The 12,346-nt window shown below is 33.8% G+C and overlaps 1 protein-coding gene across 3 annotated transcripts in view; it reads left to right on the top strand.

Annotated features, from left to right (window-relative positions):
• Nucleotides 1–12,346, top strand: part of VPS13A (vacuolar protein sorting 13 homolog A) — a 223,662-nt gene that overhangs the window by 194,803 nt on the left and 16,513 nt on the right. Inside the window, exons 68-69 of one of the 3 annotated variants that reach the window (XM_003782963.1) lie at nucleotides 1,595–1,706; nucleotides 4,268–4,827. In XM_003782963.1, coding sequence (XP_003783011.1) covers nucleotides 1,595–1,706; nucleotides 4,268–4,351 — 196 coding nt within the window. In that variant the 3' untranslated portion in view covers nucleotides 4,352–4,827. Of the gene's footprint in view, nucleotides 1–1,594; nucleotides 1,707–1,903; nucleotides 2,623–4,267; nucleotides 4,828–12,346 lie in introns of those variants that run through there. The other 2 variants (XM_003782964.1, XM_023508036.1) reach the window with 2 other exon arrangements.

Genomic DNA, 12,346 nt, shown 5'->3' on the forward strand with positions numbered 1-12,346 from the left:
TCTCATTTTCATTTTCTCCTCCCAGGTCAGGGCTAATAAGTTTTCAAGGCACCTATGCACCTTTGCTGGGAACTCTCCTATTTAGTTAAAAGAAGTGGAGGCCTCTGGGTGGCACTTTTGTGTCCTACTCTGGAATGTTGACCTGCAGGGGTGGGGTGGGTGCAGTGAGCCCCTGTAGTCCAACTGTTCTCTTTTGTCCCGTTCCCCTGTGATTGCCATAGTTACGGCACTAGATGATCTTTGTGCAGGGTTGTTCCTCAGATTGTTGTTGAAAATTCCAGTTGGGGGCTGAGACCCTCTCCATGGAGGCTGGCATGGTGGAGGATTGCTCTGCTTGGGGTTTCCCCACAGAGATGAAAGTTACAGCTGGGTGAAGCTATCTAGGCAGTGGCATGGGCCACTGAGCTTTGGGCATTTCCTTAAAGCAGTAGCTGTCATGGCAGCTTAAGGCTGGTGGGTCCCTGATAGAACACCAGACTCCAGAGTGGTTTCACCAGCCCAGCGGCAGTCCCATCCAGCTTTTAATTGCAGGATTTATTCATATGTATGAACTTACACATCTGGATATATTATATGGTAATCTCATAATATTTGTTGAATGTATGATATTTCTTGAATGAATGAACATGTGAACCATTCTCACTTATGACCATAAAAAAGTTAAAATCAAATATTCCCATGCTAAATTCATGAGTGTGTATATATGTTTAAAATAATACATACATGTGGAATGTGAGAAATGTATCTGAACATCAGAATGTGATTTATAACATTAGTAGATTGACAGAGACAAACCATACTGTTTCTATAATGATCAGAAAAGAAATACTTAATAAAAATTCATTGCCTATTTAAGATTTTCAGACTATAACAAGAAAAGATTTATAAACATATTAAAAGTAGAAATGGACTTCCTTGGCTTAATAAAGGATGCCTTTACAAAGGAAAAAAAGAAAATTGCTAATGTATATACTTAATGGAGAATGCATAAAAGCTTTCCCTATAATCAGGAATGGCACAGGATGCCTGCAGTCCCCTTTTGTTTCTAGTACTGTGTGGGAGGAACTAGATTACATAATAAAAAGAGAAAGCTACCTAGCACTCTGGGATGCCAAGGTGGGTGGATTGCCTGAGCTCACAGATTGGAGACCAGCCTGAGCCGGAGCAAGACCCTGTCTCTAAAAATAGCTGGATATTGTGGTGGGCACCTGTAGTCCCAGCTACTAGGGAGGCTGAGGCAAGAGAATCACTAAAGCCCAAGAGATTGAGGTTGCTGTGAGCTGTGACACTTCGGCACTCTACAGAGGGAGACAAAGTAAGATTCTATCTCAAAAAAGAAAGAAAGAAAAGAGAAAGCAACAATTACTAATTCTCTGATTATTATCTCAAAAAAGTCTTACAGGATATACTAAAATTCTTCTAATTCTCTGTTTTTCTAGAGAATATATATACATTATGTGATAACACTTAAAATTAGAAAAACAATGCAATGTTAATATTCTATCTAAAAGAAGAATTTTAGTAATTGTATTTCATAGTATATTTATGGGTTGTTTAATAACGCTTAAATTATGTTATATTTTTTTTTCTCTAGAGCTACAGAGACTTTCGAAGTAGAGAGTTTGCGACCTCCTCGGTTCTTTAATGAAGATGGAGTTATTAGACCTTACAGGTTGAGGGATGGTACTGGAAATCAAATGTTACAGGTAATTGAAGAAATACTTTACAAATTAAGATTAAATTAGTCAAATTTGATTTTTAAAAGTAGCAGTTTAATGTTTTAAATACATAGAATTATTTGGGCTTTCATATGTTTTGCTTAATTTCATTTATAAGTTTTTTATATTTACTTAGGTTTTAAAATACATTTATTTACTACAAGATTTTTTTTTCTTTCTTACAGGCATCAAAAAGTTTGATATGAGAACAGTTAATGCATGACTTTGCAAGTGAAAGCCAACAATAGATTTTAGTCTAAAACTTTACAAACTACGTACAGCTATTTCAATATTTTTGAGCACAAAGAAAAGCTTTTACATTGGTAACTTTTAATAGGAATTTTAATGAATCTGATATTTTTATAGGGTATTCTTAGTTCTGCACTGAATTTGTTAAATTTGTTGAAAGCCAATGTGCCTTATTTGCCCTCATAGTTGATGGTGCTTATTTAGCCAGTTAGACAATTTCTCTTTGGGATATTTCCTCCTTTTTATTAAAGCACTAGTAGCTTTTATATCAGATATAATCTTCAAGTCCAATTCAGCATGAAGAAAGAAAAACAAAACAGAAACACTGCTATTGCAAATTAGTCTTGGATTCTTAGGCTTGCTTTTGAAAATGCTCACATGATCATGACCTCCTTCCTGCTTTAATGTAGTGTGGTTTGTATAAAACATTATGGGATTTTATAAGCAGTTCACATGAAAACCAGTATCTATGAAAAAGGAAAATTAGTTTTTGGAATAACAGGCAATTTAGACTATTTTCTTAGTTGGTAAATATGACTTGTAAAAATCTGGATTCTGGTATAGGTTACATAGTAATCATACCTACGCTATTCCAGGGTGAAGTCTCTTTTGTGGTTTAGATTTGGAATACTAAATTAAACTACTTGTTTGAAAATAAGCAAGGGCTCATTATGTTATATAACCTTGACAGTATTCATGGTAAAAATTAACTCTTGAAATGTGGAACTTTATAGCTTCTGATATTTTAAATATTGTCAAGTTTAAAGAGATTAGGGTAAAGATTTAAGAGTAGTATTTTATCTACTATAGGGTATATATAATACTGCATAAAACATACTCCTAAATCTTTTTCTGAGCCTTCTAATGTAGGGTGGACATAAAGTTCATGTGCAATTTAAAACAGTTTAACATAGTGAATTATATATGGACTTTATGTTCACCCTGTATTAAAAAGTAACCATAGAGTTAATGTGTAATACTTAGTGATTCTGTATGGCATTTACAGTGTTTTTAAAGCATCAAAATAATTGTGTTTTGAGATAGAACTGGCAATGTATTGTGGGGTTGTGCTCTAAAGGACATATTATGCAATCTCTACAATGATAGCGTTCTGTTGTTCTTTGGAAAATAGAAAAATTGCAGAAGTCACCTATGGCCAATAGGATCAAAATATTTATTTCTACCCAGTAGCTTTCCCTTATTAGGATACAATATGTCACTAACATTTTTTAGAAACTATTTTAATAAACATATTCAAAAATAAGGATGAGTAGTGAACAGAGTTTAGAAGTATATCCTCATTATTAATGAGCAGATCTTAATACACAAGGAAGCTGTAAGATATCAATAATTTCTCATATTTGATATGATTTCAGTGACAAGTACATTCATTCTATACCTTCATAATTATTTTCTGGAACATTAAACTCTGGGATTTAAAGACATAACTTTTAACTGTATTTTTTAAAATGCCTATTTAATAGGCCAATCTAAGCATTAATTGCTAAAAGAGCTATTTAAATGACTAAAAACCCACAGTCCTGATCAGCCACGGTACTTAACAATCCATACTTCAGCAAAACTATTTATGCAGTATTAGCTGGAACATCTGTAGAAATTCACCAGATTCCTTAACATGTTCATAGTTAGCATTATTTTCCTACATATGTAAGAAGTGGGTGGTGTTTTCGTTGTAGTGGTGTTTTTAAATCAAAGCTCTAATGTATGTGTTATTAGCAAACTTTTTAAAGTATGTGAATACCAGTACTGTGGAAAATAATCAGATGACATGTAAACTGAATTTAAAACTTCATGCCTACATTCTATCTAAGTGATTTAGTGATGGTGCCTTAGAATATGTTTGGTATTTTCAAGTGTTTCTCTTTTTATTTTCTTTTTAAAAAATCACTAACTTATATACACCTATATGTAATAATTAAACAAAATTCTTTTAATGTGTACCCCTTTCTGTCTAATTTGTAGCACTTTATTATAGTGCTTCTTAGTAGTCAGAGTTGCTGACTGAAGAAATACAGTGATAGTTTTCATGTATTCATAGAATACATTATAGGTATCATCAAGCCATTTTAACAATTGAGTTTGTACCAACCTTTGGAGTTGAGTCTTAGGTCTGTTATGTTATGGAATATGATATCCATAATTACAGCCTGAGTCACAGCTGAAAAACCTGCTTTAAAATTATTGACTCCTTGAACACGTCATAATTTTTCATGTATTTCAAGCAATTTGCCATATTTCACTAACATTTGTGCTTTTTTTTCCCTTTACCATGCTTACAGAAAATTCAGTTCTACAGGGAATGGAATATGACTCACGATAGCAGTAGTGATGATGATGATGATGAGTCAGATCTAAAATCTTAAAATTCATGTGTTCTTTATCATTTTACTTGGAATGTTTTCTGTGACTGCTACCATAATGCCCATATGTCCATTTTTTAGGGAGGTAAAATACTTCTTTTAAAATGTTTATCTACACAGCTTCATAAAGAAAAATGATTGCATTATTTAACCGTAGAAAAAAATGTATATTACACCCGAAATAGCACATACTACATATTATAGTATAGATTTGCTTTTATATATTTTAAACCTTTGTATTACAGTTTGTCTCTTAGATTTACTATTTAGAAATATATATAATTTTTAATGTTCATTAGTTTTTGTTTTAAATTTTCTGCTTGTTAGCAAAAATTTTTTTTAATGATTTCTGTAAACTTTCTGGGCTATAATGTAATGCCATTGTGTAAAGAAAAAGAATAATAATAGCCGTTCAAATTTTTATTTAGCATTTTAAATATTTTTGTCAAATTTCTTTTAATAATAATAAACTTATATAACTTGAAGCAGTGTGAATTTGTTATTATATTCCAAAAACATGTAGGTCAAACTATTAATAAAAAGTAATCATGAGGTGTCATAAGAGGTTAGATAGTGAAATAATTAATACTCTGAGAATGAAAAACCAGTGGTCATTTTTCTTCCTTTGGTTTGCTTCTTATTGTTTCATTTTACGTAACTTTCTGCAAAACAGGAAACAGATTACATTTTAGTCATTATATTTACTTATTAATTTGGATATTCATATACTATGTTCCTATTATAAAACGATAGTGATTAATTCAGGACATTAGAAAGATTTTTTATATAAAACTTAATTTTGTATAATTTTTCTAGCTAATGTTAGGGAAGATATTATCTATGTCTCTGAAAAAATCCATGACTAACTTAGTAACTCTATCTGAATGGTGTTTTTTGTTTTAATTTCAACTTGGATGAAAATGTTCTGTTTTTCTAGTATATCAAATGTACTTAAAAAAAAAAAGGTTGAAAAGTGAATGATTTTTCGTAGTTATAAAGTGTTGAGCTTCCCACCTCCAAAACAAAAGGTAAAAATTAATCAGCTTTTTAGAAATTTCTACCTGCCTAGTATTCATTCAGATTAAATGGAAATCAATGTCATGTATATCTAGGACTGAGAAATATGTTTATGTCAAAGAATTTAATTATTGTTTTCATCATAGTAGGATTCTTATATTTTTAAAATAAGTGACTAAAAACAGTGATAGTTAAAATAGTCAAGAGACCGAATTTGTGCCTACTTCTTTCTCACCATTGGTCAAAATCAAACTGCTGGTCCTTCTAGAAACTAGAAAAAACACAGGCCATTGTTATATATTGTTTACGCCTGAGGAAGGAAAGGTCTGGACATGTCTCATTGGCTTCTTAATTCCAACTCTACTAGGCACAAAGCCTTTGTAAAAAAGAAAATACTGAACTAATTGTTCGCAAGACATTTGCAAGAATTTCTTGGGGTTGGTCTATGACACCAAATTTATCTAGAAAAAGTTCTTATTTCAGCAGTGACTTAACATTTTAATAAAAAATAATGGAGAATATTTTAATATCCAGTACTCCAAAAAAATATTGGAGTTAGGATTGTGTTCATTTAAAATCTTAACAGTAAAAAGATTTTAAACGGTGTTCTAATAACTAGTAAACTTTGCTCATGTGGTCTTAGAGTTTCATCATTCTTCATTTGTTATCCCTTAGAAGTGAAATATGCTCCTTAACAGGCTCGGCGCCTGTGGCTCAAGCAGCTAAGGCGCCAGCCACGTACACCTGAGCTGGCGGGTTCCAATCCAGCCTGGGCCCGCCAAACAACAATGACGGCTGCAAGCAAAAAATAGCGGGGCGTTGTGGCGGGCGCCTGTGGTCCCAGCTACTTGGGAGGCTGAGGCAGGAGATTCGCTTGAGCCGAGGAGTTGGAGGTTGCTGTGAGCTGTAGGCACAGCACCCTACCCAGGGGGACAGCTTAAGGCTCTGTCTCCAAAAAAAAAAAAAAAAAATGCTCCTTAACAGTATAATTGCCCTTGTTCAGTTTCTGCCACAATGAACTTACCTTTTCAAGTTTCTTTGACCACAAGTATTGACTATTTTTTGAGTATTGTAAAAAAATAAATTTATTTCTTTTATTAGAAAAAAAATGTAAGGCTGAGAATTACTCTCTTGCTTTATGCTATTTTCTTCTTTATACAGGAAGACCCAGACAAAAATATTTTCTTATTCATTATCAAATATATAAAAAATAAGTTCACCTTTAGGATTTTAATGAGATGAGCTGTTCTTTTGTTTATTAGTGGCTCTATAATTACCTGGAACTTAATGGTAATATCTAATAGGAAAGTCTAGTGAGAATGGTACATTTGAAATTGATAATGTAATATCACATCTTTTCATATCCTTTAACTTCCTTTAAGTTTCATATGTGCAGAAAATGGAAAGGAAGATACTTTGTTCCCTAAGGGAATGGGTAGCTTAGGGATTCTTTATTTTCCTTTGTGTCAGCTTCACAGTTACATAACATATTGAAAACTGGCAGGAAGAGAAGATTGTAAATGTACTGAAATTGTGGACACACATGCTCATGGCTAAATAAGTTTACAAGAGCTTAAATGAAATTAACTTGTACTCACATTGGATATATGTAAGTGTCAATCCAGAATAATATTACTAACTTTCAATATTCCCTATAGAGATGGAAGTCAAAATAAATTTCCATTCAAAACACATATCGTTTATGCATTGTTGATTTTAAGGTCATGTTATTAAAATGTACAGTTAGAACCATTGTAGAACTATGAGTAAGACATCAATATTCAGTATGGAAAGAATGCTGTTATATCTGTGTCTCAAGATCATGTACACTCATGGAAATGACTGATCATAGCCACTGATTTGTTTCATTTACCTCCTGTAATTAAATTCTGCAATAAACTTTACTATGGTGATGAGAGAACAGAAACAATTATCCAAAGCATTATTGAATACTCTTCTACTATATCTTGTAAGTTTCAGTTTTTCGTTTTATAGATTTCTTGAAAATGCATTTATAATAGCTCCACAGGGTCTAAATAAGATGATGTTAGTGTACATATAAATCATTAATTTAGAAGTAATAATTATGATGGATTTGTAAAGTTGTCAATTTTGCTTACTCTGTTCTCGTACCTTTGGGGTAAATAGAGATCAGTTAAATATTGAAAAGACTGTTAATTCATTTCAGTAAATGAATGTCTTAATTCAGGAAGTACAATGAGTATGATCAACATGATACAAAACATTATAGAAAGGTTTGAATGAGTTTTGGCGCCTGTAGCACAGTGGTTATGGCGCCAGCCACATACGCAAAGAGTGGTGGGTTCGAGCCCAGCCTGGACCAGCTAAACAACAATGACAACTACAGCAAAAAATAGCCAGGTGTTGTGGCGGGCGCCTGTAGTCCCAGCTACTCAGGAGGCTGAGGCAAGAGAATCACTTAAGCCCAAGAGTTTGAGGTTGCTGTGAGCTGTGATGCCACGGCACTGTACCAAGGATGATATAGTGAGACTCCCTCTCAAAAAAAAAGAAAGTTTTGAATGAAAGAATAAAACATGATTTCAGATAGATCTGTTTTAGGGGGCTAATTACAGCAATCTGTGATTTTCATACATGTAGATGTATGATTTGGTTTGCTTTAGTGTGGTGGGACATTTTCATGTTCATAATTATCCCTCAATGTGATAAATTTATTTAGCATTTATTCATACCAAATATATATAGCAACAATGTATCTCCAGATACCAATTTTAAAACAAATGGTTAACAATTTTATAAAGAAAAAATACTGACTTTTAATGTAATCATTTTTGTTGCCCATGCATATGCTAAGTAATGAAATGGCAACAAAGATTTCTACTAAATTTCGTTATGCCATTCCTCTGGATCTTAGAGATTCTCAAGTATGTGAGCATTCAAAATATTATAGTCATTATTTGTGTTTTTTAAAAACAAATAATCAGGATAGTCACAGATTTAATTTGTCTTAGTTGGGCCTGTTATATTTTTCTGTTATAAATTCTCATTTATTGGCTTGGTGCCTGTGGCTCAAGTGGCTAAGGCGCCAGCCACATACACCTAAGGTGGCAGGTTCAAATCCAGCCCCAGCCTGCCAAACAACAATGATGGCTGCAACAAAAAAATAGCTGAGCCATTATAATGGGCACCTGTGGTCCCAGCTACTTGGGAGGCTGAGGCAGGAGACTCGCTTGAGCCCAGGAGTTGGAGGTTGCTGTGAGCTGTAATGCCACGGCACTCTACCCAAGGGGACAGCTTGAGGCTCTGTCTCAAAAATAAATAAATAAATAATCATTTATTAACCTGTTTAACTACATTATGTTTATAAAGGTTTTCTGAGTGTATTCACTACAACTTGGCCATTTCTGTGAATTAAAAAGTTCAGAGGTCCACAATTCCGTGGAAAGAGCTAAACCTGTTATGAGTTTGCTGACATTATCAGTGTGTAGTTTTAGTATTTTATAGAAGATTGGAAAAAATTTCAAAAATTAATATAGATTATTTCCTACATCATTAAAGTAATAGATGCTCATGAAAGAAAAGTAGGAAACTATTGAAAAAAGTTATCCTGTCTCCCCACCAATTATGGTATATTTCCTTTTTGAAATTTTTATTCATATGGTTATGATCTAAATATATAAATTGCCATTTTTAATTTTTATTTTATTCTACATTTTAATTAACATCATCATTAACTTCTAAAGATTAAGAAAAGCATCCCATTCATAGACTAGTTCCCAGTGTGAGAAACCGAGTACATTTTTTTTGGAGTACATAAATAACCAGCAGATCTTTTTATTTTTGTGGCTGATGTAGAAACTTTTCCATTTTCATTAAACATATTTCTACCTCTCCACTCTACCTTTTTTAAAAAAAATTCTTTCCTTTAAATACATAAATCTCAAAATCTGTGGGAGTGGGTTATGTTTGTCTCTCTTATTGTATATGAATATTGACAGCCTAATTGTCTCATGAAAGAAATTGAATAGAATATTCAATATTCTCAACCAGTTCAAGTATTTATGAATTGTATCTCTATAGTCTTTGAATTATTGACAAAGATATAGTTGTCATTATGTAAGTTGTTGTAGAAGAGAGGCTGTTTTTGTTTGTTGTATATTTCTTTTCTTTCAGAGATTACAGATGTTTATAATTAGCCTCAAACATTGCCATAATAGCAATTGGAAGATAATTGCCTTCAGCCGACGTGGCCTTTCCCTTTACCTCAGGAGGAGAATCACAGCTAATCTGGAAGAAAGGGCTTACTGTAGCGATCAGATCACCAGGGTAGTGCTGAACACTTGCGGGCTTCATCTGAAATTTTGAGTAAGTGGAAAAGAACTAGGAGACAAAGGCTTATTGCTTTCTCTCTTCATTTTATAACTGTTCCTCTTCAGAAGGACTTCTGAAGAGGATGAGAAAACTGAAGAGAGTCAAATTTTGTTATCCAGGCAAATTAGAGTTCCTACCATCTCAGATAAGGCCGATCCCGTGGAAGCGATTGCCTGTCCAACGTGGATGCAGTTCCCACCCCTCCTTTGTAGTTTAGCAGGTATCTCTTAGTCTTTGTCACATCATTTTGAAGTTCTGGACTATTGAACATTTAACAGCACATACCCCCGACTTTAGTTAGGAGCAGTGGAGTAGTTCACCACACTTAACCCTTTTTAGTATTACATAAAAATACTTTTTAAATATGATTTTGGAATTAATTGTGTCTTCCTTAAGAGGTAATGGCTTCTGTTAGGGGAGGTCCAGGTTTTCTCTTCAAGTGTAAAATGACTTTATCCTCTTTAATTCAGTAACTTGAATGAGACTAATTAGATTTTTAGCTCTTTAAAGTTTGTCATTGCATCCCTTAAATTTATAAATACATTGAGAAAGGATAAATGCTATTATAATACAAATTCAGTGCATTTTAACATTAATAGAAATCCTCAAATGTTAAGCTTGGATATGTTTAATTTGATTCTTACCCTCGTTTTACCAAGGTTGTGTAAATAGAGCTAGCACTGCAGTAAGTAATATTAGTTTAGAACATTTTTAGCCTCAGTTAAGCTAATGGTGCTGAATTCTGACATGAGACTCAACTTCTGACTTCTCTACTGATATTTTAGAGCTCTATCTAATAACATCCCCTAGTTATTTTGAACAGGCACAAAGATTCTTAGTATAAGGTGAGTTTAATAAAGTTCATTCAAATATATGTGTGTTGGTGTGTATACAAACTGACAATATTGTTAGAAGATTAGTATAAGTTATGAAAAGTCTGTGTTTCTATTGGCCAAGTGTCCTGTGAATGAAAGGATGCCATTCACTTCCCAAGTCAAATAATTTTCATACAGTATTAGATTGGAGACCTCTTTCATTCGTCTAAGAAACAAAATTTAATGTCACCTATGAAGGAAACCACCATGTTTGTCTAATGAAATTGATATCCTACTCATTTCTTATGATGACTCTTAATAAAATAAGAGTAATGGTAAATTTATGGTGAAAATTTATCACTGTAAAGGGCCCTATGGGAATCATTGTGAAATTTAGACATTTCTGTGGTATTTCAAGTATGGAGTAGTTGTTAGAGATTTTATGAAGACACAAGGTTGGAATATAAATATGGGAGACTGAATATTTTATGTAAAGTTAACCATTCTGGAATAATTACCTGCCTGCTTTGAATTTTAAAGTTGCCAAAGAGTAAACTGTATAATTGTGTATGTGTCATTGAGCTTTTGCTGGCTCGATATGATTACAAAGAATAAGACGAATGCCACTTGTTCATTCGTTCTACAAGTTTTTGTTAAACTCTTGTTTGTTAGGCATCAGACATTTCTCTAGATGTTAGAGTTACAGCCCTGAGGAGAGCAGTCAAGATTCCTCCTTATCCCACAGGAGCTGTAATTATAGTTCACTTTCTTCTGGTGTTGGGGGATAAAAACGTGCCCTGTTAGGGGCCAGCCCTGTAATGTCAGATCTTCCAAGTTTCCTTCCTATTGTTGTTTAGCTACTACATACAAGGCTCCAGAAATAGTGGGAATCAAAGACGTGTAAAATACGAGCTGTCTTTAAAAGAGATAAGTAGCCCTAGATATTACATGAAACTGAAGCATTGTAGGAGACATGATACAGCTGGGGGTATCTGAACTGGAATGGATTCAGGTGGACCTGAATATGGAACTTTTAAAATGAGATGCTGCTGCTGCTTCTGGAATGTGTATGATTCTTCTGTGCTAACTTATAACAATTATTTGAGATATAATAATACCTGTGACTGAGGACCTAAATTCTAGAGCCAAGTAAACTGAGATCAATTTCAGCTTTTTACTAACATTATTATCTTTTATTATGTTTATCTGAACTCAGTTTCCAGACTGCAGAATGGAGATAATTGTAGTATCCACTTGGTGTTGCTCCTGGGATTAAAGCAAATGAGGGAATAGAGAGAGAGCAGTACCTCAGAGTGATTGCAGACTCAGTTCCAGTTCCAAAGCAAGTCACATGAACTTTTTGGTTTTCAGTGCATTTATAAGTAGTAGTCACACTGTATTATAGACTATTAAGTATATAATAGCATTGTATGTGAAAAGCCAGCCATATATGGTGGCTCATACCTATAGTCCCAGCTGCTCAGGAGGCTTTGGAGGGGCTTAAGCCCAGGACTTGAGGCTATAATCCTATTCTCCAGCCTGGACAACAGAGCCAGACTTCCTCTGTTTAAAGTAAATAAATTCATTATTAGAAAAACGTTAAGGCTAATCTAAGCCTTCAGCAAGTCATAATATTTTTGCATGCCTTAATGTTGATGGCTGCTGACTGATCAGGATTGGCATCACTAGAGGTCAGTGTGACTCTGGCAGTTTCTTAAGATATGACAAAGAGGCTCTGCACCTGTGGCTCAAGTGGCTAAGGTGCCAGCCACATACACCTAAGGTGGCAGGTTCAAATCCAGCCCGGGCCCTCCAA

The sequence above is a fragment of the Otolemur garnettii genome, unplaced genomic scaffold (genome assembly GCF_000181295.1).
Source record: "Otolemur garnettii isolate 467f Iridium unplaced genomic scaffold, OtoGar3 scaffold00006, whole genome shotgun sequence".
In the NCBI taxonomy this organism is placed as follows: Eukaryota; Metazoa; Chordata; class Mammalia; order Primates; family Galagidae; genus Otolemur; species Otolemur garnettii.